The 16546-nt window shown below is 38.2% G+C and overlaps 1 protein-coding gene across 2 annotated transcripts in view; it reads right to left on the reverse strand.

Moving 5' to 3' along the window:
- Positions 1-16546, reverse strand: part of GKAP1 (G kinase anchoring protein 1) — an 80849-nt gene that overhangs the window by 9308 nt on the left and 54995 nt on the right. The window contains exons 8-9 of one of the 2 annotated variants that reach the window (XM_024753745.1): positions 9052-9204; positions 1171-1272 (exon numbers count right to left, since the gene is read on the reverse strand). In XM_024753745.1, coding sequence (XP_024609513.1) covers positions 1171-1272; positions 9052-9204 — 255 coding nt within the window. The remainder of the gene's footprint in view (positions 1-1170; positions 1273-9051; positions 9205-16546) is intronic. The other variant, XM_024753746.1, reaches the window with a different exon arrangement.

Genomic DNA, 16546 nt, shown 5'->3' on the forward strand with positions numbered 1-16546 from the left:
TGCTCAAAAAAAGCAAAAGAAAATATAAATGACAAAGAAAAAACTAAGGCAGAAGTGGGTGCAGCTCAAAAAGGTTTTAACAGGGATAATTCTTAAAGGCATGAGTAGACGAGGAAGGGAAATATAAGAACCAGCAGGGCTGGAACTTGACTCTTTTTCACTATTACATACACAGGGTCTAGAAAAGCACCTGGCCTATTACAGGCATTCAACAAATAATTGTTCAAAAGTAATTAGTTCAAAAATAATTAGTTCAAAAAGAGAATGATACTTGAGATGAATAAGAGATTTTTTTAAAAGCCTAAGAAAGGAGGAGAGTAATAGGTTTGTGGTTAAAAAAAATTGTATAAATGACAAGTGTTGGCAAGGATATGAAGAAATTGGTACCCTTGTTCATTGCTGGTGGAAATGTAACATGGTGCAGCTGCTATGGAAAACAGTTTGATGGTTCCTTAAAAAGTTAAACATAGAATTACCATATGATCCAGAAATTCCACTCTTAGGTATATACGAACAGAACTGAAAGCAGGGACTCAGATACTTGTACACCAATGTTCATAGCTGTATTATTCACAATAGCCAAAAGGTGGAAACAGTGCAAGTGTCCATCAACAGACTAATAAACAAAAAATATGGTATATACATACAGTGGAGTATTATTCAGCCATAAAAAGGAATTAAGTTCTGATACGTGCTACAACATGGATATGCATGCTGAAAATATGCCAAGTGAAATAAGGCAGACACAAAAGGACAAATATCATGATTCCACTTATAGGAAGTACCTAGAATAGGCAAATTTACAGAGATTAGAGATTATCAAGGATTGCAGTAGAAGGGGAAATAGGGAGTTTAATGGGTACAGAGTTTCTGTTTGGGATGATGAAAAAGTTCTGGAAATAGTGGTGATGGTTACACAACACTGAGAAAGTACTTAATGCCACTGAATTGTACACTTAAAAACTGTTAAAATGGCAAATTTAATGTTATATGTATTTTACTATGATAAAAATATACTATCATTCAGATTATATATAATTAATGCACTAAAAAACCTAAATAGCAGAAATATTATTTCTATCAATCAAATATTAAACATATTTCAATATAATAAAAACAGAAAATGTACAAATTTATAGAATTAGTTTACAACAGTAAATATATACAAACCTCCCACTGAGTGATCACATTTTTCAGCTTCTGGATTTCAGCATCTTTTCTTTCAAGTTCCAACTTTAGTCTTTCAATTCTTCCATCTTTTAGAACTACTTCCTAAAGGAGGAAAACATTTTAGAACAAAGACAGTTCTGCCAATTCTGATTTACAATATCCTTTTTGAAAGGTTTAAGAGGAAAAAAAAGTCCCAATTTTAATTCATTTTCTAAAGCAACCTAAACTGTTGAATACATTTCCACTTGTACTCAATTTTATAAATGTAATTATGTACAGTACAAGCAAATAAGATATTTATGCCTAATCTCAAACTACAAACGTAACCTAGAACAATATCAGGGCTTTGAAATGATATTTCCATCCTGGAATAAACATACTAAAGTGGTCTCTGACAAGTTGTTATTAGTCTATCTTAACAACCTAAAAGACTTATGAGAAAAATACAAAATAACTTATGAGAAACTTATGAGAAAAATACAAAATAAATAATACAAAAAACCAAAAATAGGGCTTCCCTGGTGGCACAGTGGTTGAGAGTCCACCTGCTGATGCAGGGGACACGGGTTCGTGCCTGGGTCCAGGAGGATCCCACATGCCACGGAGTGGCTGGGCCCGTGAGCCATGGCCGCTGAGCCTGTGCGTCCGGAGCCTGTGCTCCGCAACGGGAGAGGCTAAAACAGTGAGAGGCCCGCGTACCGCAAAAAAAAATAAAATAAAAAAATAAAAATAAAACAAAAAGTTTTTCTCTATATTAGCAATTAACACATAGAAGATATAACTAGAAAAAACATTTTCTCCAGACAGCAATAAAAAATATCCCCAAGAATAAGATTCAGTAATTTTCAGGATCAATAAATGATAAAATATTGAAAAGGACAGAACAAAGCGTGTTTTTAGATAGGAAAACTAAGTACTACTAAATATTAATTTGTACATTCAACAGAAATTTCAATAGAGTTTTGTTCTTTGGAACTTAGCGAGATAGTCAAAACTTCACCTGGGAGAATACAGGATAGAAACAAAAAGTTAATGCAGTAGAATTTGCCTACCAGATAATTATATATTATACAGCAAAAATAATTAAAACAACATGTCATGGCACCTATGTTGACACAGCAATGTAACAGAAAAGAAAGTCCAGAAAGAGATTTAAGACACAAGAATTTATTATAATATAACTAACTATGGTATTTTAAAGAAGTGAGAAAAGGCTGAATTACACAATAATGGTAGTATATGGGACAAATGGCTAACTGGAAAAATCAAGTTAAATGCCTGCCATCTTGTAACATACACCAAAATAAATAAATTTAAATGCAAAAAAATCAACCCAAAGTCATACTTTTCATAAGAATATATATTGGTTCTCTATATCTAATGAGTAATGTGGTGACAATTTTATTCCAAAAATACTCACTGAGCACCTATGCTGGGTGCTGGGTGTACAATGGTGAACAGAACTGAAAAGATTCTTGCCCTCATGGGATTTGTCTGGTGGAGGAGGTAGATATTACATAAAGAAATGCTGCAATTAGAAACCAAGGTTTAAGCAATGACGAAAAGAAACACAGTGCTATAAAGGGAATAATGTGGATTATTCCCTGGTGGATCAGGGAAGCTCTGAGGCCATGACCCTTAAGATGAACCTTGAGTGACTGGGTAGGAAATGGCTAAGTAAAAAGTGGAGGGAGATAAGAGCTTTCCAGGTAGAAAGAACAGTAGGTATAAAGGCCCTGAGGCAGGAAAGAGCCTACAGAATTTGAAGGATATTAAAGACGCAAGCCCGGTTGGAGATTAGTGAAGAAGATGATAGTGTAAGATGATTATGGAAGAAAAAATTTGGATCAAAATTAGAAATATATATACTATCATAATGGCCCCAAAATCTCATTTCCGGGAATTTATCTTAAATAGATATGCGAGGGGGGAGTATCTATGAAAGTGTTCACTGCTGTTACAACAAAAAATTGGACATCAATTTAAATGCCCGACAATAAGGATATAGGCTAAATATATGACAAATTTACAAACTGAAAACTCTGAAATCACTAAAAATGATGATACAGAACCATAAAACACATCTGTATGATCTCAAAATTGTAATACTATATACAAAGAAAAAATCCTGGAAGGACATACATCAACATTTTAATAACTCTCTTTAGAATTATTATGGAAGATTTCACTTTATTGTTTAAAAATTTCCTTTCATCAAAATTGTTTTATACTGAGTATATAATCATTGAATAATATAAAATAGTATTTTAACTAAAAAAAAAACACTTAAGTATTAAAATAAACTCTTTATAATATTACTAGCTAACATCTTTGAATAGGAAAGCTCTTCTGAACATAGTATGAAAGGGAGAAAACAAAAAGAAAAAGACTGATAGATTTAACTTGATGAAAAATCTCCAGAAACACTGAAACAAAATCAAAAGGTAAATGAAAAAAACTAGAAAAAACAGTTGCACCTATATGCAGGCATATGACCAATAAAAATTCAAAAAGTGTGCAACCTCAGTAGTAAGCAATGTTATATCAAACTGGTATATTTCAATTTTTTCCTCATGGGCTTCCCTGGTGGCGCAGTGGTTGAGAGTCCGCCTGCCGATGCAGGGGACACGGGTTTGTGCCCCGGTCCGGGAAGATCCCACATGCCGTGGAGCGGCTGGGCCCGTGAGCCATGGCCGCTGAGCCTGCGCGTCCGGAGCCTATGCTCCGCAACGGGAGAGGCCACAACGAGAGGCCCACGTACCGCAAAAAAAAAAAAAAAAAAAATTTCCTCAGTGTGGGTAACTGAAATCAATTTAGCTATAAACATTATTATTTAATGTAAAAACATTACAGTTGACCCTTGGACAATGTTGGGGTTAGGGACGCCAACCCTCTGAGAAATCAAAAATACACATAGTCAGGGACTTCCCTGGCGGTCCAGTGGTTAAGAGTCCGCCTTCCAATGCAGGGGACGCGGGTTTGATCCCTGGTTGGGGAACTAAGATCCCACATGCTGTGGGGCAAGAGCCCGCATGCCGCAGCTAAGATGTGATGCAGCCAAAAAAAAAAAATACACATAGTCGTATATAGTCAGCCTTCTGTATATGCGGCTCCTCTGCATCCGCAGATTCAACCAACCTCGACTGAAAAAATCCATGTATAAGTAAACCCAAGCAGTTCAAACCTGTGTTGTTCAAGGGTCAATGTATTACTTAATGATCTGAATTGCTCACCATCTCTGTATTTAACTGAAAAGTGGTCCATGTAAGTTTCTACATTATTGGGGAAAAAGTGTAAATCCATAGAAAAGTAGGACCACAACGAAGTATCAAGGGTAGTTTTCTCCAAGTGAATGAGATTAGGGTCAAGTTTTTTCCACTGCATCTGCAAATTGGGGATCATAAAGGTGCCTATCAACTTCACAGTTAACTGTGAGAACTGAATGAAATAATTATTTTAAGTACTTAATAGAATATCTGGTAAATATATACTAAGCCCTCAAGTATTTTTGCCACTATTAAAATTTCTTCACTTATCAGTTATTTCCAGAATTTCTACAACAAACATCACTTTTTAAAACAAAATCATATTGTTTTAATGTATACCCATTTTTATGAAGTCCTATATTTCATTAAATAAATTTTAAACTTATCTTCTAAGTAGAAGACATTATACTAAAATGAAGATAAAAGGGTCTATAAGTCTATGTCCACAAGGGATTTGTAATCTATCAAAAATAATAAAAATGTGCTGTGTGAAATGTGCCATAAGAAAAACAAAATGCTATGAGGTATAGAAAAAGAAGGAAAGATCATATCCAGGTTTTCTGTGTTTGGGATTGGGATAGGGCAATGAGAGAGCTTCAGGGAGGAGACGGCATGTGAAATGAACCTTGAGCAAAGCTGGGAAGGATCCAGCGCTGTGATAGGAGTGCTCTGCTCTAGCTAGGAGAAAAAACTGGAAAGAGTACAGCTGAAGTTACTTAGGCCAAAGCTACACTGTAGAACAATGCTTTCAAACTTACTGGACAGTGACCCATGTTAAGGAATGTTTTATATCGTGACCCAGAATGCACATACATGTCAGTGTATGTATGTAGTGTATGTATGTATTTGTATGTTATATATATATATATATACACAGAAACAAATTTCATAAAATACGAACAGATGTCATATATGCTGACAACTTTTTTTTTTGGTTAGTGCTGGTAGCAATCTACTAAATTGATTTCAGGACTGGTTAAGTGGGTTGGGACTCTCAGTTTGAAAAGCTTGAGGGCTTTAAATGTCAGGTCGAGGACATCTGCACTTGATTCAACAGACACTGAAGCTTAGGGACATGGTGTGGCAGGATGGAAGTCTTGCTTTTCAAAAAGTCATCTGTTCAGACTTCTCTGGCGGTCCAGTGGTTAAGACTCCACGCTTCCAGTGCAGGGGGCACAGGTTCGATCCCTGGTCAGGGAACTAAGATCCCACGTGCCGTGTGGTGCGGCCAAAAATTTTTTTTAAAAGTCATCTGTTAGCAATGTATAAGATAAATTACCTAGAATTATAAGGCAGGATGCAGAAAGACTTATTAGGTTACTGAAATAATACCAGTAAAAGATAATGAGAGCCAAAAAAAAAAAAGATAATGAGAGCCTAAACTAGAGAAATGTTAATAAGAATGGAAGAGAAGATAGATCTGAGAACTATTTCAAAGATTAAAAACTCCCAAACTTTGAAAAACAGAAAAGTGAAACAGGAGGTTCAGAGTCTGAATATCTGGATAAAATGATAAAACCAAAAACAGAAATGAGGAAGTCAAGCCAAACGCTTGGTTTGGAGAGTAAATGATGACCTCGAGTTTGGACATAGTGAGTATAAGGCATCCACAGAACAAGAGTGAAATATGCCACAAAGACAATTGATAAAACAGAGCCCCGAAGGCCATTAGAGGGAATGCCAGTGAAGCTGTGGAAAAGTTAGTAAACTCATATCCTTCTGCTAGAAGACAATGTTGGTAACACATCAAGAGCAACACAGATGTTTACATGCTTTGATGCAATTACTTTTTTTTTTTTTTTTTTTTTTTTTTGCGGTATGCAGGCCTCTCACTGTTGTGGCCTCTCCCGTTGCGGAGCACAGGCTCCGGACGCGCAGGCTCAGTGGCCATGGCTCACTGGCCTAGCTGCTCCACGGCATGTGGGATCTTCCCGGACCAGGGCATGAACCCGTGTCCCCTGCATCAGCAGGCGGACTCTCAACCACTGCACCACCAGGGAAGCCCTGGTGACTTGCTTTTTTCATTAAAGATTATGTTTTTGATATTCATCCATGTTGCTATGTATTGCTGTAGCTCATTCATTTCTCCTACTGATTTTGTTGTCACAAACAACTGAGTTTGAATCATTCTTGTTGAAGATGTCTTCAGGGTTTAATCTAACGTAGAATTTCTAAAACACAGTCTCCCCATCATCTTCAACTTTAAAAGTTAATGCCAAATTGTTCTCCAAAATGGTCATACCAAATTACATTACCACTAGTAATTTGTTACTGTTGTTCTACATCCTTACCATATGGCATATTGTCCAATTCCTATCACTAGTCTTCACCTTCCTTCCGTTTTTCCTAGGCACTGCAGTGAAATTAGTATTACCATATAGAACTTTGTCCTCTGCTCAAAAACTCTTTATTATCTCCTGACTAAATCATAAATCAGGCTTTTAAGTCCTCCACAATCCCTCCAAACCCACTATGCCAAATTTATACTATGCTCCTCTTTGAATTTTGTCTTAATTAAACTGGTTTATTCTTCACTGCCTCCATTCTTTTACTCTGACATTCCAGTTTCTTCTCCCTCACTTCTTCATGTTCAAATTCTACTGTCCCTTAAATTCCAATTCAAAAGCTATTTTCCGACTTCCCTGGTGGTCCAGTGGTTAAGATTCCACTCTTCCAATGCAGGGGTCCCAGGTTCGACCCCTGGTCAGGGAAATAGATCCTGCATGCTGCAACTAAGAGTCTACATGCCACAACTAAAAGAGCCCGCATGCTGCAACTAAAGATTTCACATGCTGCAACTAAGATCCCACACACCACAACTAAGACCTGGCACAGCCAAATAAATAAATAAATAATTTTAAAAAGCCCACAAAAACCAAAAGCTATTTTCTCCTAAGAAAGCCATCTCTCATCTCCATTCCTATGAATTACCTTTTTTGGATCTACCACTTTCCACCTTGTACAAAAACAATTATCAAGTGCATGCTGTGTACAACATGCTCTGCTAAACATTTTACATCATAATCGCTAATTTTCATAATAACAGTGCCTGAAAGGCAGGTAATTTCATTCCAATGTAACACAGCTGATAAGCTGCAGTGCTATATTTTGTGTTATTAGGTTTGATTTCAAAGACTGTTCTCTTTCTACTATACTGCACTGTCACTTTGGTTTTAAAATATCATTAACATTACTTAATAATTTAATTAAACTTATGTGTACCCAACTTTGCCCTACAAAAGATCTGAAACATCTAATTATTTGCTCAAGTATATTAATATCATTCTTACTATCCAACAATGATCTGAGATGACTCAGAAAAATAAGAAGATACAAACCACAACGGGGAAAATCATAATCAATGTAAAAAGAGGAAACAAATAGGCTAACTATAAATGTTAACACAGTTGCTTGCACTGTACATAAAATTTGACAGTCAAGACAAGACAGGAAAACACAAAATTTAATTCAATGCCAGAAAGGAAGAAGCTCACAAGTACCTCAGGGCAGGCAAGGATTTCCCGTACTAAGTTGAAAATAGATTTTCATGTGGTATAGTGTTTTTAGAAAGCAATATTATTGCTGCATTGGAGTGACACGTTCTTAAGAGTCTGGCTTCTTTTGTGTCCTATATAACACAACACAGCAGTGTTTAATTTGTTGAATGACTGACCAGTAAGTATTGGAGGTCAATATAAGGTAAAGAACAGATTCACAGTTTAAGAGGAAGTAAAAGAGAAGACTGGTGGTTGTGGTGAGAACAATAAATGCAGACTTAGAGGTCTCTATAGGATAATATCTTTTCTTTCTGTATTTCTCCAAACAATATTTTAAAATGTGAATACCATTCTTAGCTTGTGAGCCTTACAAAAACAGACTGCTAAAAAAAACAAAACAAAACAAAACAGACTGCTGACCAGCCATAGTTTGCAACCCCTGGTCTGCAGGATAAAATTCTAACTTCTTAGTTTCACATAAAGACCTTTATAATCTAAATCCAATCTATTTCTCTAGTCATGTTATCCCACACTCACTTAAGTCTATACTTCTTAGATGCAGAATTTTTCAGTTTCCTGAATATTAAGTCTCAGGCTTTTCATAGCTCTGGGCCATTGCTCTTGCAGCTCCCTTAGGTTTTCTCCATTTCTCAGTTTATACAGTTATTCACCATTCAAAATCCATCCCAAATGTCACTTATTTATACACCTTTCCCAATTCACCCAAGGAGTGATCTATTACCTTTTCTATTCAAAAACCTCTTTTTTATTGTTCTTATCTCTCTTAAAGCCTTCATCATGCTGAATGATATTTTTCCAGTCTCCCTCCTATCCCCACTACTCTGTCTAAGGCATGGATGGTCTTATCCATCTTGATATTCCCACTCCCCTACATTGGTGCCTAACAATACCTAGCATTATAGCACATGCTCAATAAATATTTATCAACTAAAGAAGTCTTCATACTTTTTAATATAAGTATCTATGTGTAATAATGACTAAGATAATATCCTAAAACTGTAACTTTATACAATCATAATTGAGTTCCACTGCTTAGGTTTTTTAAAAAAGAAAAATAATTTCACTGTGATTTTAAGAGAATTTTCTATTTTACATGCCTGGTTGTGTTCATGAGCTGTGCAATTATCTGTTCCATTATATTCTGTAAGCTGTTCTCTTCTTTTTTCTCTAATAAGAATTTTATGAACATCATCTTCCAGTCTATTGAAGAATCCTCCATCATGTGATAAAGTCTGAGAAGAACTCAATTCCTGTCAAAAATGAATTAAGATTTACTATCAATCAACACAAAAGTGCATGCATGCATTTAATAAACCTGGTCAGCCACTAGAAGGATAGAGAATGAAAAAAAAATAACATAGAGACAATCAACCATCTGATTCTTCTCTATCTCCAGAAGATAACCAGTAGAGATACATTTGCAAATGTCCTTTTCTTTACTTCATATTTTTTGAGTTGGGTATTGCTTGATTTTTAAATTATTTTTTATCCATGTACCATACAATTTACCCATTTAATTTGCACATTTAAATGGTTTTTAATATATTCACAGAGTTGTACAACCATAACCCATTTATAAAGTTACACCAAGCCCAAAAAGAAACCCAGAACTTATTAGCATCATTTCCCATTCCCTCCTAATCCCTCCCCTCAGCTGTTCCCTCGGCAACACTAATCTACTTTCTGTCTGTATAGATTTGGCTATTCTGGACATCTGATATAAATGGAATCATACCGTATAAGGTCTTTTGTGACTGGCTTCTTTCACTTTGCAAAATATTTTCAAGATTCATCCATATTATAGCATCTATCAGCACTTCATTCCTTATTGCCAAATAATATCCCACTGATGGATACACCATATTTTATTTCTCAATTCATCAGTTGATGGACATTTGAGCTGTTTCTACCTTTTGGTTATTATGAATAATGCTCTGGTAAACATTCATGCAACAAGTTTTTGTGTGGACATGTTTTCAGTTCTCTTGGGTATATACCTGGAAGTAGAATTGCTGGGACATATGGTAACTCTATGTGTAACCTTTTGAAAAATTGCCAGATAGTTTTCCAAAGTGACCATACTATTTTACAACTTGTTAATGTATTCAGTGTATGAGGCTTCTAATTTCTCCACATTCTCACCAACACTTGTTATTATACATCTTTTCAAATTATAAACACCCTAGTGGGTGTGAAGTGGGTGTGAAAGAGATTCATTGTGGTTTTGAATTGCATTTACCTGATGGCTAATGGTGCTAAGCATCTTTTCATGTGCTTATTGGACATTTGTATATCTTTGTGAAAAAATGTTTATTCAGATAGCTTGCCCAATTTTTTTGTTATTTTTTTGTTTTTTAAACTACATGTGAATTTATTATTAAAAAAATTTTTTTTGGCTGCACCACACAGCACATGCAATCTTAGTTCCCCAACCACGGATCGAAACTGTACCCCCTGCATTGGAAGCATGGAGTCTTAACCACTGGACCGCCAGAGAAGTCCACTTTGCCCAATTTTTAATTAGGTTACTTTTTATTTTTGAGTTGTAGGAGTTCTTTATAAGTTCTAGAAACAAGTCTCTTATCAAATACATGATTTGCAAATATTTTCTCCCATTCTGTGGGTTGTCTTTTCACATTCTTGACAGTATCCTTAGTATCACAAAAGTTTTAATCTTGACAAAGTCCAATTTATCCAAGAAATCACTCCCTAACTCAGGGTCATCAAGATTTACTCCTATATTTTCTTCTAAGAGCTTTATAGTTTTAGTTCTTACATTTAAGTTTATAATCCATTTTGAGTTATTTTTTGCATATGGTGTGAGAAGGGGTCCAAATTCATTCTTTTGCATGTGGCTATCCAGCATCATTTGTTAAAAGATTATTATTTTCCCATTGAATTGTCTTGGCACCCTTGTCCAAAATCAATTGAACATAAATAAAAAGGCTTCTTTCTGGACTCTTAATTTTATTCTTTCAACCCATATGTCTACCCTTATGCCATACCACACTGCCTTAACTACTCTAGCCTTGTATTGCTCAAACTTTTACAGTATATTTAAAAGCAATTTTTACATAAATTCTACACACAAATGATAAGGAGATAAGACTATCACAGTCTACTCAATTATGTAAAGTTAGAGATTTTATATGTTCTCCAAGAAAAGTTATCATTTCCTTTCCAACTTCCTGTCGCAAGACAGAGACTGAAGAAAATGTTCCTCTCACTCTCATAGCTTTTCCCTATGTCCCACATTCTTGAGTTTTAATATTCCCAATTTTACCCATTTCAACTGTATTTGTCAGCAAATGACCCAACAGTTCAATGACTGTTCATCCTTTTCCTTTCACCTTATCTTAGAAAGTGTTTGAAAGAAAAAAAAAAGTGTGTATCAGTGCTTAATATACAAATAATATTTTAAATGTTTGTAGAGCACTTTATATTTTGCAAAGCACTTACAGAAACATCCCTTTAGTTGAATCTCATTAACACTAAGAAATTGATAGAGCAAGAATATTTTCCCCACAAAGTAATCATAGTCATAGGAAAGTTAAATAACTTGCTCATGAGTGATTCTACTGCCAAGTGGTACAGCTATAACTCAAAGTCTACTGCTTCATAAAATACTTCCAGTATATTCTGGTAACACTTCATTTTAAAGCAATGAATACAACAATGCTTAAAACACTGCTGAGCTTCTATGGAAGGTATAGCATGATGATGGCAACTCATCAGCCTCTGGATTTCACTATTTTAAATAGTGCCGTTCCAACTAATGTCCTCTGTTTTTTGATAGCTGCCACCATTACCAGCATGCCTATCCCAAAGGGTACTCTGTCCTTGATATTTTTTCTTTAGTGAGGCATAAAATTTCTTTTCAGCCTAAGGATAGAAGTTTTCAAAAGATACCTTGACAGGAAACTACAGAGAAATGAAACAAAAATGAACCAACAACGCCCCCCTCCCCCAACACACACCTCAACAGAAAAAAGACAAAAATGCACCAAGTGTTAAGAACACAGATTCTTTAATAAGTCTAGCCAATTCAATTTAACAAATTCTGAGCACCTATTATGTGCCAAGAATGTAATGAAAAAGACAGTACAGTGTCTGTGTAAGTATAGCCTTATAGATCACTGGAACATAATTAGGAGACTGGACATAAGCCTTCACATATTTATGGTCTATTTTTTATGAAGGTGTCAAGTTACTTCATTAAAGAAACAATATTGTTTTCAACAAATGGTGCTGGGAGAACTGGATATAAACATGCCAAAAGTGTATCTGAACTCTTTCTTCACACTACGCACAAAAATTAACTCAAAATTAGATCATGGAGAAGATTCTGTGAAGATGGCAGAGTAGCAAGCACCAGGAACCTGTGTCCTCACACAGACAATAACTGCATTGGCAGAATCTGTCTGATTTGGTAACAACTATTTTGGAACTCTGAAGTCTGTTGAAGGCTTGCAACTTCCAGGGAAACTCTTGGATGGTAAACTGCAGTAAATTTTGGTCAATTTCAGCTCTTAGCACAGTAGCAACTACCCATCCACCACCCTCAGTGATGTGGCAGGCAACTGTGTACATGTTCCTGGAGCAGCTTGTACACAGCTTATGGGAGCCACGGTGGGCAGCAAGGAGCCTCTCCTCCAAATAATGGGGATCTGTGTTCTGGTCACTAATTGCCGCTTCTGATTACAGAGGTGCAGACCAAGAGACAAAGAGGCAGGCAGCCCTTGTTGCTGCACCTCCCCTCATTGTTGCAAGCCCCTCCCCCTCTAGCTGAAGTGACTTCCAGTGAATTTAAAGAGCTAGTGCCCTCCCCCTCCCCCCTCATATTTTGCTTTTCCACTTTTGAGAGCCAGACTTTAAACAAGAGGTCATTCATGGGCTTCCCTGGTAGCACAGTGGTTAAAGAATCCGCCTGCCAATGCAGGAGACACAGGTTTGAGCCCTGGTCCGGGAAGATCCCACATGCCACAGAGCAACTAAGCCTGTAAGCCACAACTACTGAGCCTGCACTCTAGAGCCTGCGAGCCACAACTACTAAGCCTGCAGGCCACAACTACTGAAGCCCACACATCTAGAGCCCATGCTCCGCAACAAGAGAAGCCACTGCAGTGAGAAACCTGTACATCTCAACAAAGAGTAGCCCCCCGCTTGCCACAACTAGAAAAAGCCTGCACGTGGCAACAAAGACCCAACACAGCCAAAAATAAAATAAATAACAAATTAAAAATATATATTAATGTTTGAAAAAATACAATAAAGACCAGCTTATTAAAAAAAAAAAAATAGGCCATTCAAAAACAACTGCCTGTAAGGGGAAAATTAGAAAGTGACTATGAATGCCCAAGGAAAGGCTATGAAAAGACCTAAGACATTAAGTTTACAACAATCAAAAAAAAACAACCACCCCAAAACAGTAATAAAAAACACCAATCCCTGAGGAAGGAGGAGAATCTGATTTCCAGAGTTACCATATTACTAGACTCAAATGTCTCATATTCAATAAAAAATCACAAGGCATACAAAGAAACAGTAAAGTATAACCCATTGAAAGTAAAAAGAAATCAATAGAAACTGTTCCTGAAAAATACTTATTTATGGCAGTTGTATTAGACAAAGACTTTAAAACAACTCAACTGTCTCAAAGACGCTCAAAGATTTAAAGGAAGATGTGGAGAAAATCAAGAAAACAATGTGTGGACAAAATGGAAATGTAATTAGGGTTTAAAAAAAGAAACCTAGGGGCTTCCCTGGTGGCGCAGTGGTTGAGAGTCCGCCTGCTGATGCAGGGGACACGGGTTCGTGCCCCAGTCTGGGAAGATCCCACATGCCGCGGAGCGGCTGGGCCTGTGAGCCATGGCCGCTGAGCCTGTGCGTCCGGAGCCTGTGCTCTGCAACGGGAGGGGCCGCAACGGTGAGAGGCCCTCGTACTGCAAAAAAAAAAAGAAACCTAAAGGGATGCCAAAAGGAAATTCTGGAGCTAAAAAGTACAATAACTGAAACAACACATTCACTAGAGTGACTGAAAGGCAGAGTTGAGCAGGCAGAAGAAAGAATCAGTAAACTTAAAGACAGGACAACAGAAATTATCTAAGCTGAAGAACAGAAAGAAAAAAGATTGAAGAAAAGCAAACAGAGCCTAAGGGACCTGTGGGACACCATCAAGCAGGCCAACATACAAATTGTGGGAGTCTTAGAAGAAGAAAAGAGATAGAAAGGGGCAGAGAGAATATCTGAAGAAATAATGGCTAAAAACTTCCCAAATCAGGGCTTCCCTGGTGGCTCAGTGGTTGAGAGTCCACCTGCCAATGCAGGGGACACGGGTTCGTGCCCTGGTCCGGGAAGATCCCACATTCCGTGGAGCGGGTGGGCCCGTGAGCCATGGCCGCTGAGCCTGCACTTCCAGAGCCTGTGCTCCGCAACAGAAGAGGCCACAGCAGTGAGAGGCCCGTGTACCGCAAAAAAAAACAAAAAACAAAAACCACAAACTTCCCAAATCTGATGAAAGACATGACTATAAACATCCAAGAAGCTTAAAGAACTCCAAGTAAGATGGACTCAAAAAGACCCACAGCAAGTCACATTATAATAAATTTTCAAAAGACAATGACAAGGGGCTTCCCCAGTGGTCCAGTGGTAAAGAATCCCCCTTCCACTGCAGGGGACACAGGTTCAATCCCTGGTTGGGGGAACTGAGATACCACATGCCGTGGGGCAACTAAGCCCACATGCCACAGCTACTAAGCCCATGCACCTCAACTAGAGAGAGTCCACATGCCACAAAATACAGAGTCCACATGCTCTGGAGCCCGCACACCACAATTACAGAGCCAATGTGCTCTGGAGCCCATGCGCCACAACTAGAGAGAAAAAAACCTGCATGCCACAACTAGAGAGAAGCCTGCGCACTGCAACAAAGACCTGACGCAGCCAATTTAAAAAAAAAAAAGACAATGACAAAATAAAATCATAAAAGCAGCAAAAGGAAGAAAAGCATCATATACAAGGGATCCTCTATAAGGTCATAAGCAGTTTTCTCATCAGAAACTTTGAAGGCCAGGAGACAATGGGCTGAAATATTAAAAATACTAAAAGAAAAAAACCTTTCAACCAAGAATGTTATATGTGGCAAAACTCTCCTTCAAAAGTGAGTGAGAAATCAAGACATTCCCAGAAAAACAAAATCTGAGGGAGTTTGTGACCACTAGACCTGCCCTGCAAGAAATACTCACAGTAGTGCTGGGAAGGTAAAAAGAACGAACATTAGACAGTAACTGAAAGCCACATGGGGAAATAAACATCTCAATAAAGGCTAATTATAAAACCAAGTATTGGGCTTCCCTGGTGGCGCAGTGGTTGGGAGTCCACCTGCTGATGCAGGGGACACAGGTTCGTGCCCCGGTCTGGGAAGATCCCACATGCCACGGAGCGGCTGGGCCCGTGAGCCATGGCCGCTGAGCCTGCGCGTCCGGAGCCTGTGCTCTGCAATGGGAGAGGCCACAACAGTGACAGGCCTGCGTACCGCAAAAAAAAAAAGCAAGTCTTATTGTAACAATGGCATGTGACTGTACTTTTTGAGAGACTAATATGTTTAAAGGAACAAAAACAATTATTAGTGTAAATGCTAACATTAACATAACTTTGATTTGTAACTCCAAATCTTGTTTTCTACATAACTTGAAAGACTAATGCACTTAAAATAATTATCAGTTTATGTTTTGGGGCATGCAATGCATAAAGATGTAATTTTATGACATCAGCAACTGAAAGGGAAGAGTGGTCAAGACAGCAGAGTACAGAGACCAAGAGCTCACCTCCTCTCACAAGCACAGCAACTTCACACCTATCTGCAGAACAACCACTGATGAAGAAGACTAGAACCTACCAGGAAAGATCTTCTACAACTAAAGACATAATGAGATGGATGGGAGAGGTGGACTCGTGACACAGTCTAACCCCATACCCCAAGGTGGGCAACGCAAAAACTGGAGAATAACTATACTGCAAAGGTTCTCCCACAGGAATGAGAATTCTGAGCCCCATGTCAGGCCCCCCAGCCCAGGGGTCCAGCACAGTGAAGACAAGCCCCCAGAGCATTCAGCTTTGAAGGTCAGTGGGGCTTAACTACAGGAGCCCCACAGGACTGGGGGTGATAGAGACTTTACTCTTAAAGGTTGCACACAAAAATCTCATGCACACCGGGGCCCAGGGCAAAAGCAGTAATTTGACAGGAGTACATCTACCTGCTGGTCTTGGAGAGTCTCCTGGAAAGGTGGGGGGGTGGATGCGGTTCACCGGGGGGACACAGACACTGGTGACAGACATACTGGGGAACATTCAGCTGTGTGAACTCTGCTGCCATGGGGGCTGACATCTGGGCTCATCAGCTCCAAGACCTGGCACCACCCAAGAGCCTGCAGGCTACAGGGCTAGGACACCTCAGGCCAAACAACTAACTGGGCAGGGACACAGCCCCAGGCATCAACAAACAGGCTGCCTGAAGACCTCCTGAGCCCACAGCTGCCTCCAAACATGCCCCGAGATATGGCCCTGCCCACCAGAGGGCCGAGACCCAGATCC

Source organism: Neophocaena asiaeorientalis, unplaced genomic scaffold (genome assembly GCF_003031525.2).
Source record: "Neophocaena asiaeorientalis asiaeorientalis breed wild unplaced genomic scaffold, Neophocaena_asiaeorientalis_V1.1 scaffold220, whole genome shotgun sequence".
In the NCBI taxonomy this organism is placed as follows: domain Eukaryota; kingdom Metazoa; phylum Chordata; class Mammalia; order Artiodactyla; family Phocoenidae; genus Neophocaena; species Neophocaena asiaeorientalis.